Here is a 15200-nt window from a genome sequence, read left to right on the forward strand (position 1 = left end):
AAATTTATATTAGAAGAGAATCATAATCCGTCGACTAATGAGTCATTCCAACTAAAATCATAAATTTGAATCAATAACGGCCGGTACATCATCTTATTTCTTTTCACACTTTTCCCCTCACATCCTCCTCTTTTAGAGTAGACTAGAACACACCCTCTAATCTCTCTTTAAATATTATAAAAAAACTATTAAAATTTTCATTTTTTCTTTAAACAAGCTCCCAACAATAAACCAACTCCTTTCTGATAATTAATAATAACAAATCCCTAAAAATTTTTCTTTTACCTTCTTTTTCCTTTCCCTTCTTCCTTTTCGCACTTTTCTTCTCTTTCTCTTTTCACTTTCTTTTTTTTTTTCCCCCATTTTTTTGGCTCTTCGCTTCACACTTTCCCTCTCATTTCCTCTCTCAAGTCTTATCCCATCCCATGTTTCACATGACTCTCTCGCCTCCCTCTCTTTCAGACACATCTCATGACTCCCCCTCACCAGCCCAGCAACTTCCTCTTCACACTCATCTCTAAATCACCACCGTCCACCATCGCCATCACCAATCATCAACACTCATCATGCGCTCGCCACAGTCCCTTCACAACGGCGACACCCCGTCCCCGCTCCCACGAATCCCTCACTTTCAGTCCACTCTGTCCGTACAGAAACTCAGACGATTCAACTCACTGATTCTAGTCTTCCGTCTCGCCGCCTTTTGCTTCTCTCTTGCTTCTTCCATTTTCATGCTAACTAACTCCCGTGGCTCCAACTCCCCTCGTTGGTACGATTATGATGCTTTCAGGTAACGCCAAGTCTCTTTTCTTTTTTTTCTGGGTCTAGCTCTGTTTGATTCGCCAGAAACTGGAACGAGAAGAAAATTAAAAAAGAATAAGTTCAAATTTTTACTATGTTTTCTATGCTTTTCTCGCAACCTAAGCGATGCCCATTTGTTTAACGTCGCTGCAGATTTGTTTTCGCTGCAAATGCAATAGTGGCCATTTACTCTCTTTTCGAAATGGGCGTCTCCGTTTGGGAAATCTCCAGAGGAGCCACGTTTTTCCCCGAAGTTTTGCAAGTTTGGTTCGATTTTGGCCACGATCAGGTCCAAAATTTGACGGAAATTAAACCTTTTTAATTTAAATTTTTAAATTTTGGAATGTTTTAGCGTAAAATTTTGAACCAAAGTGGGTTTGTTTGGTTGGGGTTAATTGCAGGTTTTCGCATACCTGTTGCTGTCGGCGGACTCGGCGGGGACAGAGCTGGCGAGGACACTGAAGGGAACGGACACGTGTACGGCCGCAAATGCGTTTTGCCTACAGTCCGATATATCAGTGGCGTTGGGATTCGCCGGGTTTTTGTTTATCGGGGTTTCGTCTTTGTTGTCGGGGTTTCGAGTGGCCTGTTTTATAATCAACGGCTCTCGTTTTCATCTTTAATAAGGGAATGTTTGGGATGCGTGAAGGCGCAGGATTTGGACTGTGTACCGTACGTTGATTGATTTGGACTCGTCCGTTGTGTTGTGCCTTGTGGGTTTTGTAGCTGTTGTTGTGTACTGGACCGACTGTTGTACATTGAGAGCTGTGTATTCTTTTGTGCAATTGCTGACTAATTTTGAATTTATATTACAATAATATTTTTAATTTTATCAACCTACGAATCAATTAAAACGACGAATACCTTCTTTGTATCGTGATATCCATCAACCATCGTTAGCAATTGTTAAATAATCATATCACAAGTCACAAAATTCAGTTAAAATCGATGAACTTATAATGAACAATTTATGACCACTCCTACAGATGATGCAATATGAGAGATGATGTGGGTGTTGTATGGATAGGCATTAAGCAAGAATCAAAGTGGACTTCAGAGGCTCTTAAGTGGTGTCGAGTTGAGACATTGAAACTATCCAAATCAATATATAAGAAGAGTGCATCATGAGTGATAAACACTAAAACACAAATTAGTAATCATGATGATTGTCAATTTCTCATAGATAAAGTCAATAGTCAAAGGGTTCGGTTGATGTTTCCATCACAACTAGTGCATAAGAACATTACTACTTATTGCAGTTGGGAATATAAAAGCATAATGTTATCAAGAATAGTGACGATAATAGCAAAAGTAACTTAAAAGGTTCAGATGATAATAATGATGATAGTTAACCCATTATAAGATGATTGCCATCTAATAATAATATAACTTAAACTTTCATCCTGAGTTAGGCTATTGAAGCAAAAATGGAATAAGAATCATTCCAAGGCTCTTATCTAATGCGTACATACTTTATCTTGAAATGGCATACAAAATAGCAGATTCTAGTTGCCTTCATATTTAGCATCAGCAACCACATAATGGTAAGCAATAACCAGAACAAATAAAAATATGCCAAGCATGTTGGCGAAGAAACCCAGGTCTTGATCGTCAATCATCTGCAGAAGAATAAATCAAATCCAAACTTATTAGTAAAAGGGCATGAATCGTAACATCAATTCACTAAAAGCAATTTGGCAAAATCCCCTGCCGTCTAAAAGCTCCACAGTCAGTTTAATTTCATGGGTGTTTTTCAGGAGAAATATTAGAGTGGCAATGTCATTCACAAGCTTGACACTCATATATAATATACAATTCTGCAGAAGAAAAGAACAGGGAGCAAGACCAATGATGCCTGGGATTTCAACTCTAGCTTCAAGTTTTTATTGAAGCTCATACTGAAGAACCTTAATACACACATTTGTAATACAGAATTAAATGAATCCAGACTATAATTCTAGATACCCATCGACTCAGAAAAGCTGATGCAAATGAGATATCCGCCACATGATAGCGGCACAAAAAAGAATGTCATGACACATTACTCATCCAATAATTATCCAAACTAAAAAATTGTTGCTAGACACATACCCAAACAAACAGAAAGCAAAACACCCTGCATATCAACAATCCAACATCTCTAGGTACAAACAAATTCAAGATGCTAGCACATACCCAGCATAAGGTTCATCTCCCCTAAAGGTTCCACACTATATGGTCAATTAAACAGCTTTCACGAAGCAACATTACCAATAAAAGTACTAACCTATACTAAATTCTTAGCAGGCAATGTAACCGTCTAGCTGATAGCTGAAAATATTGCATAAGACACAATTTGTTGGTTTAAAAAATTGCGATCGCAGTGGGATTCGAACCCACGACCTTTAGATCCGGAGTCTAACGCGATATCCACTCCGCTATGCGATCGTTATTGATTTGCATTCTCTACGTATCAAAAAAAAAACTAGACGTCCAGCACTGATCGCATGAATCAACAAACAGACGAAATGCCGAACCTCTACGTGTCAACAAAAGTAAACCCTAATGGGAATTCGAACAAGGAAAACTACAACAATCCCAAAAAAAAAAAAAGATTTTTATTCAATACCTTTATCGTGATTTTGAAATACGAAAAATGAAAATAAGTTTTTTTTTTTGTTGGAGATTTGTAAGTTTGAATCTTGATTTTTTACAGACAACAGGAGAAACAGAGATCGAGAGAGAGGCGCGAGAAGGGTTTAACGTACCTTTAGGTTTTGATCAAATGCGAAAACGGCAGAGCAGTGGGAGAGAATTGACGACTAGATCTGAACGACAACAAAACAAAAAATAAAACGACTGCCAAGTCGTTCAACGAGTACGAGTTTTTGTTCTGTAGCAGTTACGAAAAAATTCCAAGGTAAACGACGTCGTCTTTACGTTTTGGACTTTTTTAAATTTCAGGCCCAACTAGCCGAATGATTCGTTTTGTTTTACGAGCTGTCCGAGTATGAAAATGGGCCCGTAAAATTTGATTCGTTTTGTTCATGAGTTGGGTTTGAGTCAACAAGATCTTGACACTCAAGGCCACTTTGACAATTGACACGATTAAATTAGTATTTGAAATTCTTGACACAACTAATTAATATTCGAGTTATATTCATATAGTTTGACACAAACACGCTAAATGGTCCCCTCTTACATACCTTTTAAAAAAAATTCCATTCTACTCTTTTATTAAGAAAATTTTATTTTTTGATGTATTAAATCATCTAGTATTGAAGATCACATTGAGCCCCAACTAATTTAGATTCGAGGCAGGTAAAACTACTAGGGCGGTAAAATCCTTCCAACAAATATTTAATACAGTTGCATTCCCAAGTCTCGAACCGAGGACCTTGGTTACAAAAATTTTATTAAATCATATAATCCCATAACTTCTGAAGGGAGAAAATGGAAGGGAAACCAAATTAAAGTTAGATTACGTTTAAAATTGTTACCAAATTGAACTGGAAACTTGAAGTCTCATTATCACGTTGTGTATGCGAATAATTCTTTCCCAATCAACACCAAGTCAAACGTTTTGGGTAGGATCTGACGCAGCGGATAATGCTGCTGCGTGAAGAGGGAAGAAGAATTGTCTAGTTTTCAGTTCTGTCATTAGTTAAATATTAGCTGTACCCGACGTGGCAGATATTTTACATCAGCACAATTTTGTTGTATCTCCAATGACCATAATAATCAGATGCTCCCCGGACCACGGGTAATACTCTACTTAACCAATCGAGTGATTTCGTTTATGATAGATTAAATTACTGATTATTTACAAACTTGACGAAACCACTTGAAGAACTGTGAAAAGAAATTTTTTATTAAATAATAATAAGATGTAACTATAAGTAAATTCGAAATTAAATAAGTTATGATAAATGTGCTGATGTGTCAGTATCTCATTCGATGGAATACCATTCCTACACTTTAAACACCAAATCACCGTACCAAATCCAGCAATAGATAAAGCAGACACGTAATCATTGCCTGTACGACGATTGGCGACGACTAGCAGACGACACATGACGTGTCTCATACCATGAATGGAAAAATCGAATAAATCAGTCAGCAGCTTTACCCGCTATATCGTATCAGTGACGTTACAAATACAACTCTTTTTAACTATATATATGTGTCTGGGTCTCTGTCTTCCTACTGCCATCCAATATTACAACCTTAAAATCGTCACTTTCAATTATTTTATCAGTTACCTGGAGGTAATTATGATTTCATATTTTTACTGTATTTTTTTTTTTTTTTGGTTTGTTTAAGCAATGTGAGTGTGGCTATTGCTACTGGTTTAAATTCAGATCTGAGAAGTTTGGTTGTGGGGTCTACATTCAGTTGATTGCTTTACACTTTCCTTGTTTTTGAAGATTTGATTCAATTTACAACTCGAGTTTGGTGCAGTTTGGTGGTACGATTTTAAATCTAATTTTTTTTCCCCATAATCTGGTGTGATTGTGGTTAGTTTTCTATATAAAGCTTCAACGTTTGAGTTGTATATGTCATAAGAAAATCTGGGCTTTTGAGTATTGTGTGTAAACTTTCAGGTGATTTGAGTTTTGGCGTGTGTCTTCTTGATCTGTTTGTGTGTTTGAGTTCAAGTTATGCGAGTGTTTTGTGCGTGGCTTTTGAGTGATTTGATGATTGATCGAGTTGTTTGGTTGTTTTGGTTCAGTGATTTAAGAATTTCGACGAATGGCTCAGGAAATTTCAAATGGAAATCACAACTCTGCTTCTAAACCACCTCCAACTCCGTCCCCTTTGAGATTCTCCAAATTTTTTCAGGTGATTTTATGCCTTTTTTTTTTTTTTAGCAGCATTTGCATTTGTTTGCTTATTTTCTGGTGAATCTGTTTATGGCTATGTTGTTTTTTAATTGATCTGATAATTTATCACTCAATTTGATTGGATAATATGCTACTGCAACTGGCACTCCAAACTGATTTCCACTTGGTGGCCTTGTTGTTTTATCCTGAGAAGCTCCATTATTGATTAAAAATTTGATCCAATGCAAGAGGAGTGAGCAAAATGCATTTCTTATTAGCTAGTTGTAAATCAATACATGCAAAGTATGTGACTGAAAAGTTGTTTTTGTTGTAGGTGAGAGAAAAGTTGCATAAGATGTTAGATCCCTTCTTTAAGAATTATCAATGATACCCTTATTTAGTTCCAGTTTGGGATTACTTACAGGGCAGTATTTGGCATCGCCCCAGTCAGTTATATTTAGTTTTTGGATTTGAGGTCTTTGAGGCCAGGAATTCTAATGCCCTGATCTTTATATCCTTAGCAGAATATCTCCAAATTATGGGTTTAATAGCTTTGTGCCTGAGCAGATAATCATCTCGTTCTTGTTGTGATGTGATTGTTTTTGGTAGTTATAGCCACAGTTGTTTCTCTCAAATTATGATTTTAATATGTTCTCTCATATGTTTGACAGTCCAACATGAGGATTCTGGTTACTGGAGGAGCTGGATTTATCGGATCTCACCTTGTGGACAAGTTGATGGAAAATGAAAAGAACGAGGTAAACACATTTTGCTTCCTTTTTCTTTGTGGTAAAAGAATGAAGAATTGCTAGAATGATCAGAAACAAACAGAAATGTGCTTGTCTCTCTCACCCTGAAGTTATGGTTTTTCAATTTAGGTGATTGTAGTTGATAACTACTTCACTGGCTCAAAGGACAACCTAAGGAAATGGATCGGTCACCCAAGATTTGAGCTTATTCGTCATGGTATGTCCTATTTTCATTTGTAATATGTTAAGTGTTTCATAGTTGAGATTGATGAATGCTTATCGATAACGTTGGGGCTTATAAAAGCTATCTTGCAACTTCAGACATCATATGTTTTTCACCTACTCATCGTATTGCGCTGCTGTGACGAAGAGGCATCTTTAGAAATTTTAGTTTCATGTGAATATACATAAAGCAGTTTGTGAATCATTCATTGTAATTAAAAAATTGAGACCATTGACAGTAATGCAGGAGGCTCATCATGGCTTTTCACCAAAGTGGACAATTTATAAATAAGGGAAAAATACATGGTACCTTGATGCTTGTAATACTCAAGTTGACATCTGAAATCTACGGACGTGTTATTTAACTTATTATTCCATGTTTTCCATTTTTGTTTTCTAAGATTGTAGTTTCTTTGTGTTCATAAAATAATGTGTTGTTTTCACTTTAGATGTGACTGAGCCATTGTTGATCGAGGTTGATCAAATTTATCACCTTGCTTGTCCTGCCTCCCCAATCTTCTACAAATACAACCCTGTAAAGGTGTGTATATATGAATTCCATGTATGATTCATCTGCAGATATAGCTTTTATAACCAGTTCCTACTCATTCTCACCCTCCTTTTCTTTCTGGTATATATTATTTTATGGAAACCACTTGTTTCTATGACCCTGTTGAATTGTGTTTAACTTGAATGCATATCAAACTTGACAGACTATAAAGACAAATGTGATTGGTACATTGAACATGCTGGGACTTGCCAAGCGAGTCGGAGCTAGGTTTGAGATTGTTCCTCAATTTATATGATGTGATAAAACATCACAGTATAATCTTGCTTGCTTATTTATGGTGACTGGCAACAGGATTTTGCTTACATCAACTTCAGAGGTTTACGGAGATCCTCTTGTGCATCCCCAGGATGAGAGCTATTGGGGAAATGTGAACCCAATTGGTATGTTTTCTTTTGTGCTGAAGGATGGCATAATGAAATTAATTGGTGAACTTGGAGGATAACTTGTTTGCAATAATGTGACAAATTTTGGGGAATATTTGAATGTTAAAGATTTATGTGAACCACTGACGATTTTTCCCATTTGCTTCTCCTATATGTCTATATGAAACTAATTTAGAGGACGAAAATCCTTCTTCTTCCACTGCCTTTTAAAGTAAGTATCATTTTGTATCATGTGCAAAATGTTGCAGCTCATTCCATTGCTTCATTACTTTTTCGAGAATCAAACTCTTTGAAACGTGACACTTTTGCAGTTCTTGGTGGCAATATGTTCAACTTACCAATTAAATCAACTTGTAATTTCTTATAATTATTCCTTTTTTTTGGTCACCAGGAGTCAGGAGTTGCTATGATGAGGGAAAAAGAGTTGCAGAAACTTTGATGTTTGACTACCATCGGCAGCATGGGATTGGTAACCCCCAACCATTTAGTTTCCATGAAAATTTCTTTGAACCACTTGGTTTCCATGAAAAATTCTTTGTATAATGGTCTTGCTGTGTGTCTTCATTGCTAAATTCTTACCTTGCTGAAAATATTTATGTTGTACAGAGATAAGGATTGCTAGGATTTTCAACACCTATGGACCCCGCATGAATATTGATGATGGTCGTGTTGTCAGCAATTTTATTGCTCAAGCAATCCGGTAATTCCACTAAAACCTTGCCAGAGTGATATTTTCATGTTCATCTTTTCCCCATTAATTCATGTACCTTGTTATCCCATCATCATTCCTTGATTGTGGCGTGGAATCAGACGCTGTTACTTTTCAAGCAATTTTCTGCTTAAGCAATCTTTTATGCTGTTCATCTATGCAGTGGCGAACCCTTGACTGTTCAAGCTCCTGGAACACAAACTCGTAGTTTCTGTTATGTCTCAGACATGGTATGCAAGAGTTGCTTTCTTGCATATTGATTTATTCCATTTAATAGGTGTATGGCATCTCAAAATTTTATTTCAAATGTTGAAGGTTGATGGCCTTATTCGGCTTATGGAAGGAGAGAACACTGGTCCAATCAATATTGGGAACCCAGGTGAATTTACCATGCTTGAACTTGCAGAGAATGTTAAAGAGGTAAACTTTTATTTGGGTCGTCTCCTTGTCTGTAAATGAAATCTAGAATTCTTTCCTAGCGAAGCATTCTTTTCTTTTACGCCTAGTTATGGCTACCTGAAATAGTTCATCATCTGATCTGCTGCAGCTAATCAATCCTAATGTGGAGATCACAATGGTGGAAAACACCCCAGATGATCCTCGCCAAAGGAAGCCTGACATCACAAAAGCAACGGAGTTGCTTGGATGGGAACCGAAGATCAAGCTTCGTGATGGCCTTCCCCTCATGGAGGACGATTTCAGGCTCAGACTTGCTGTCCCCAGAAAGAACTGAACTGAACTGAACTGAACTTCACTATCTATATACTAGAAAATCTTGCAGAGAGGCTTATAAATCAGCAAATTTGAGCTTGATCTCTTCGATTTTTGCTCCATTATGTTATGGTATCAATGGTTTCATATTTTACAAATCATGCATGGTTATTCATATATGGAAGATTGAATGGTATTTTGTTTCATATATAAGAAAGAAGCGTTTTGCTGTTTTCCAACGAAGTTCTCCCCAAATGCTCCATTTGCCTATTTTCTTGTCAATTCAATTATCAATACAATCATAAGTCCACAATTTCTACACAGGTGCCAGAGGAAAATTGCAATGGCCAATGGGTAGGTGCAAGTGACATTGTTTAATTATGCTTGAGCTTTTTAGCTCTCTTTTCTTTCTTTATATGATTCTGTTGGGTACATCAATTATCAGTAGGGTTAGTAATGATGATTTTATATGATAACGTCTTTATCATTGAAGACAATTGAAACCCATACAAAAAGAACCAGATTCAAAGCAAAGCCCCAGTTTGCTTTGCACGTGACTTGCATTTTTTCAGATGTTTCAAGTCGGTTCAATTTCAAGACTTTGCCCATGAGTCATGTCGCCATGTCCGCGTTTGACATCTTGTGTTTGAGAGGTCGATTGTTTTGGCTCCGACTGACTCTTACCAGATTTTACAAATTTTAGGTTCGTCGTTTCCTTAAGCCATTAGACCACATAGTTGTCTGTATTTATAGCAAGATAATGACAAGGCGGTTTTTGAAAACATCATGAACGATGCCCGTCAAATAGTTTACTCGTCCTCTTTTAAACCATTAGACGTCATGTCGGTCGTGCGTTTGAAACATCACGTTGCTTGACAAAGCATGGAAACAACTGAATTGACCAATACCCGCAAACTTTTTTTTTAATTTAAATTTTAAGAATTGATTTTTTCCTTTATACTGTTAGTGATGGATGATTGTTTCACATCAATTTTGCCCCAATTAGCAGAATTGGGTCCAGCTATGGTACTACAGTGGGACCATACCACATCTGGATCCAGCTATTGGATCCAATTTTAGTGACCACTGTGGGCTGAATTCAATGGCTAAATCCAATTGTGGTACTGTATCACTATAATACCATAATTTTGCCCCAATTAGCATTTATCAATACAATCATCAGTCCGCAATTTCTACACAATTGCAAAAGGAAATTTGCTATGTGGTAAAATCTATTGCTACACAACGGTTATTCTGTCGAGCTAAAACAAAATTTGAAAAAAAAAAAAATGCGATTGATATATTTGATGAATTAAGCTTCAGCTACTGCTTGAGCTTTGGCTTTCTTCTCTTTCTTTTTCGCTACCTGTTTTGCTGCTGCTGGTTCACCCCCATCTTCTGTTCCGGTTTTCAGTTCAATCCTACCAAAGACCGGTTTAGGTTGAGCCATGACCTGACCACCCTTCAGGCCACCCCACTTGGTATCACTCTGCAACACAAAATCACAACCTGTCACGTTAACAAGAAAAAGATTGTTGCAAGTTAATGAGATATTAATCTAAGAGAAAGGGTATTGAGATTGACCCAGGCCGCATTGCCAAACTGTTCATTTGAGTAGCCAAGCTGTTCATATATTCTCCAACATAAGTTCGGTGTGACTGGGGATAAAGCAATAGCAATTATCCTCATTGCTTCCAATATTATAACAAGATCCTGCATGAACAAAAAACAGGAAAGCCTCAGTACCTTGTAAAAAAATAACATGGCTAAATGATGTTAATAAATGACATTACTATGCGTCATGGGCAACAGCAGGTTTGCTCATTTCTTAATTGTAAGCATAAAATAATCACGAGACAGTATGAAAGAGATTTTATGTGTGTCATGGACAAAGATTTTGGAAAAGAAACAAGATCTGATAGGATAAACCTTTGCTGCGGCTTCAGAAGCAGCACCCCCTTGCTTAAAACGAGACCATGGCGCATGCTCATCCATATAGGAGTTCCCTGCATTACTGATGTCCAGCACAGCCTCACATGCTGATGACAATGATAGGTTCTCATAATGACCCCGAGCAGTTTGAACCTGTAAAAGAAGAAACATGATAGGTTCAGCCGCAATACTCAGTGGAATGCACAATTTTTCATGGCATAAATCGATGACACATGATATTAAAAAACTTATGCAAATTTACCAGTTTTTCTACAGTATCCTTGAATGCTGTTCCTTCAGCTGCAACAGCTGAATCAACCACCAAAGTTGATTGGCAATTCTTTTTAAGCAGCCCAAGGGTCCGGTTAAGCAGATTACCTACATTGGGTAAGGTCACATTTATTCTTCTTGGATTGAGATTGAAAACAAATAGCAAAGGAAACCTGATAATTTACAATAAAGGAAAAAGATCTACTTGTAATAACTTCAAATATACCTATAGTATTGGCAAGATGAGCATTGACAATTTTAATGAAACGGTCCTCTGAATAGTCCCCATCATTACCAAATTCCACCTCCTTGAGGAAGAAGTACCTTACTGCATCAGAACCAAAATTATGGACTAATTCATTTGGTTCAAGTGTATTCCCTAGTGACTTCCCCATCTTCATGCCATCCTATAATTTTCAAAATAAAAAGCAATGCTGCATGAAATAAAATGATGGCATGAGAGAAAAAATTGTTAGAAGACCAACTCACACAATTAATATAGGAAAACTTTGATACAAAGACACATCCCATCCCCACCACACCTATTTACACAAACTGAATATGTCATCCAAGACTCGTTCATTTAATTTCATTGTAATACCAACACCCAGAAGGTCTCAAATTAGTCACCCATTGACATCCCAACCACAGATTTTTTGAAATCTATAAGCATCCACTATCTAATCACAAAGAGCCTACCCTAAAACAACCGGCTCAACCTCTCGTTTTTTGAATCCCCATACCTACAACAGATCAGTAATCTCTCCCAAGATTTCACCCTTCTAAGTTCTAGTTTAATATGAAGTAGCAATTTCTGAAATACAACCAAAATGCTCCCTGGTGACACAAAAACTTTTACGTTAGGATTCTAGGACGAAATGATTAACAAGACATAGATAATGTGACTCCATATTGGTCGGCAACAATAATATAATATATTCAGCTTGATATTACACACCTTTGTCAAGAAGCCATGGCCAAACACCTTCTTAGGAAGGCCAATCCCAGCAGACATTAGCATAGCTGGCCAGTAAACCGCATGAAAACGTAAAATGTCCTGCAGAAAGATCCACAAATCATAAGACAAATATCATAACTCTGTAGCATTGTGTAGAGGAAGTAAACCGCTCCCAATTTAACTTTAATATATCTGCTTTCAGGAAAAAAAAAAAAAAAAGTTACTATATCTTCTACATAAGAGAAATATCACAACTCTGTTGCACTGTGTGATGGGCCCATAACCCACAGGTTGCAGGATCAAATCCAGCTTTCATACAAGATTCAAAATGCATGGGACAAACAAAACCATACTTGAGAGAGGTGGAAGCTAGCAAGGCCTGAATAGGGGATAATATGACTTATCGTTCCTTCTTCCACATTAGTTTTATTTGTGGATTGGATTGGGTTAGTTGTAAATCAAAAAATCCAGTGTAAAAGCATTAAAAATGTTATACCTTGCCAATCAAGTGAAGTGATGCAGGCCAACCTGAAGAAACAGCAGTTCGCAAACTAGGTTGATCCCTGTCCTCTGATAGCGCAGATATGTAACTGCTTAACAAACACAGATATTTGTCAAAACCTTAATATAGAAGATGTGCTTTAGACATAACTATGCTAGATCAAAGACTGTCTGGTGTTCAAGTTACGCTGTAATTATAATTCACCAATTTTCTTTTCCAACAAGTAGCTGTAGAAAGGTTGTTAATTGTCTAATCGAGACAATACCTGTTTTTCTCTCTTTATTTTCATTTTTCCAGTGATGAAGAAAAATTGAATATACGTCAACCACATTAATCAATAATTAAACTAACATAATAATATAACTCAGAATGATAGGGTTGAAGAAAATATACCCCAGTAAAGCATCAAACCAAACATAAATAGTTTGTTTATTGTCATTAGGAACAGGAATGCCCCAGTCAACAGATGCTCGTGAGATAGAAAAATCCCTCAAGCCACTTTTGATCCAACCTTGCACCTGGAGGAGATTTAGAGCAGAATTAAGCTTTCTGAAAGAACCGACATCAAAAGGAATTTATAGCTGAACGCTAAAGGGATTTGGATCATATAAAAAGAAACACCCAAAATACATGATAAAGCTTGGGTACAATAACAGAGAACGAATTATCCACACTGTCTCACCTCGTTTAAACGGAATGAAGGCTGCACAAAATCTGGATTTTCTGTCAAAGTATCTTCCAATAGTTTTTGATACTTTGACAAAGCAAAGAAGTAATTATCCTCCTTGCGTGCAACACATGGCTTTAGGTGTATAGGACAACATTGATTTTCCAGCAGCTCCTTCTCATCCTGCAGAATATACAGGGAAAATGATATGCACAACTGACAGACAAGAAAATAACATACTCTAAACGTGTGGGTGTATGTGTGTGCGCGCGCGCTTGTGCATTGAAATATTAATTGAAATTAAAAATAATGTCAAATCATGAGTTCTTTCTCTATTAAATCTACTTTATTCAGAAAATGGAAACTAATTACAAAATTAGTGCAAGGAAATTAATTTGAATAATTTAAATACATAATTAACATTAATACGTTCAACCAAACATCCAGAGTACAAAAAACACAAAGTAGATAGACATGAGAAATACTACCTTATACTCCTCACAGTTAACACAATAAAGACCCTCATAGTCAGCCTTGTAAATATCACCATTGGCAAGAACACTAGAATAAAATTCCTTCACAATTGCTTCATGTTTCGGTTCAGTTGTCCGAATGAACTTGTCGTAAGCAATGTCTAACTGCAATCAGAAATGTAAACAAGTACTGCCATCAAAACACTCAAAAACTTTTATTAAAGAGTGAAATCTTATGGGAGAAAACGAAAATTACATCTTTCCAGAGTGTCTTGTACGCTTGAGATACAACATCACAGTGTTCACTAGGACTAGAACCACCATCAGCAGCTGCTGCAGCTATCTTCTCTCCATGCTCATCCGTGCCAGTAATGAATATAACTTTCTTTCCTAATAGCCTCTGCCACAAAATGTAAACCAAAAAAAAAAAATAGCCCTCCTAAATTAAAATTAAATTACATGCTTCAATTAGAACAACTCTGCATACACACTAGGAATACAGAAAAAGTTTCCACTTATTGTTAAAGCCAGCTACTTAGTACTATTAATTCTAATTAAAAATCAAAACTATAAACAAAAATTTTTAAGAAAAAAGTACAGATAGACAAAGAACCTATTATCGAAACAACCTCATGATGGAGCAAAAGCAATAACACAAACCATTTTCTACTCTCACACTTAAAATGAAGTTTTTAAGAACAAAAGAGAAGTCCAATATTGAGCTTACCTGAAACCGAGCAATGGCATCAGCAGCAATAGTCGTGTAAGCACTGCCCATGTGAGGAGGGGCATTCACGTAATAAAGTGGAGTGGTGAGGACAAAAGGGTCAGCAGGTTCAGTGCCACTCTTATCAGTATTGGTCGCATAAGAGCAAAAGACAGCTCCTTTTGATAAAGAAAACAAGTTTTGTCGAAATTTGAGACGATTCCTGAAATGGGTGGTGGCTTTAGAATGTAGGGGGTTTAATAACCAGAGACTATTTTGTATCGAGTAGTTTATTCTTGCTGCCATTTCTTCAAATTCCTTTTGAAGTGATAGGGTTTGCTCTTCACTGTGTTTCACTGGCGTGGCTTGCTCGCCGGTTTTAATTATCTGTCAGCAAGAACGCTGTCCCTCGGTTTGAGAACTGGGAAGTGATAAATGGGTTTTAGTTTAAGAGAAAACGATTGTCGTTGGAATTTGTCAAGATTGAACGACAAAACGTTTAAAAAAATATTATAAGACGACTAGTCGTTTAGATATTTGTTGCATTCGCCACTAATCTAGCAAATTCTCCTATATCTATGGCATGGTTCCACTATCCGAATAAACCGAATTTACTTGGAAATAATTTAAGAAAAGAAAAAAATCAATCGTTGTTAATGCACATGAAATATTCGCTCATTAATGACTTTTCATCCAACTATTAGATGGTTCTCAAATACATGTTATTAACATTAATAGAATCAT

At 36.7% G+C, this 15200-nt stretch overlaps 4 protein-coding genes and 1 non-coding gene across 7 annotated transcripts; 2 read left to right on the plus strand and 3 right to left on the minus strand.

The window, feature by feature from the left end:
* The first annotated feature begins 320 nt into the window (after positions 1-320).
* On the plus strand, positions 321-1633 carry LOC18045381 (CASP-like protein 4C1). Its single transcript, XM_006435959.2, has 3 exons — positions 321-790; positions 955-1090; positions 1203-1633. The coding sequence occupies exons 1-3, from the start codon at positions 567-569 to the stop codon at positions 1422-1424; spliced, it is 582 nt and encodes a 193-aa protein (XP_006436022.1). The 5' UTR covers positions 321-566; the 3' UTR covers positions 1425-1633.
* Positions 1634-2104: 471 nt separating this feature from the next.
* LOC18044484 (dolichyl-diphosphooligosaccharide--protein glycosyltransferase subunit 4A) lies at positions 2105-3634 on the minus strand. Its single transcript, XM_006435961.2, has 2 exons — positions 3549-3634; positions 2105-2420 (listed from the first exon to the last, which is right to left on the minus strand). Exon 2 carries the CDS (start codon positions 2418-2420, stop codon positions 2307-2309), a length of 114 nt encoding a protein of 37 aa, XP_006436024.1. The 5' UTR covers positions 3549-3634; the 3' UTR covers positions 2105-2306.
* Positions 3156-3228, minus strand: TRNAR-CCG. Its single transcript has one exon. It is a non-coding gene; the product is annotated as a tRNA-Arg (tRNA).
* A 1312-nt stretch (positions 3635-4946) lies between the features above and the next one.
* Positions 4947-9187, plus strand: LOC18044485 (UDP-glucuronic acid decarboxylase 6). 3 transcript variants are annotated; one of them, XM_006435963.2, is made up of 12 exons: positions 4947-5048; positions 5513-5622; positions 6275-6361; positions 6482-6569; positions 7024-7115; positions 7288-7352; positions 7437-7525; positions 7920-7997; positions 8135-8228; positions 8401-8467; positions 8553-8657; positions 8785-9187. In XM_006435963.2, exons 2-12 carry the CDS (start codon positions 5533-5535, stop codon positions 8968-8970), a joined length of 1041 nt encoding a protein of 346 aa, XP_006436026.1. In that variant the 5' UTR covers positions 4947-5048; positions 5513-5532; the 3' UTR covers positions 8971-9187. The 3 variants fall into 3 exon arrangements, with proteins under 3 accessions (XP_006436026.1, XP_024041368.1, XP_024041367.1); XM_024185600.1 differs by lacking the exon at positions 4947-5048 and adding an exon at positions 5208-5248; XM_024185599.1 differs by lacking the exon at positions 4947-5048 and adding an exon at positions 5282-5384.
* Positions 9188-10149: 962 nt separating this feature from the next.
* Positions 10150-14954, minus strand: LOC18044486 (methionine--tRNA ligase, chloroplastic/mitochondrial). Its single transcript, XM_006435966.2, has 12 exons — positions 14478-14954; positions 14007-14150; positions 13766-13915; positions 13293-13460; positions 13004-13128; positions 12605-12698; positions 12109-12207; positions 11377-11557; positions 11143-11258; positions 10878-11033; positions 10533-10661; positions 10150-10437 (listed from the first exon to the last, which is right to left on the minus strand). Exons 1-12 carry the CDS (start codon positions 14760-14762, stop codon positions 10261-10263), a joined length of 1824 nt encoding a protein of 607 aa, XP_006436029.1. The 5' UTR covers positions 14763-14954; the 3' UTR covers positions 10150-10260.
* Positions 14955-15200: the final 246 nt, after the last annotated feature.

The sequence above is a fragment of the Citrus clementina genome, unplaced genomic scaffold, assembly GCF_000493195.1.
Source record: "Citrus clementina cultivar Clemenules unplaced genomic scaffold, Citrus_clementina_v1.0 scaffold_4, whole genome shotgun sequence".
Classification (NCBI taxonomy): domain Eukaryota; kingdom Viridiplantae; phylum Streptophyta; class Magnoliopsida; order Sapindales; family Rutaceae; genus Citrus; species Citrus x clementina.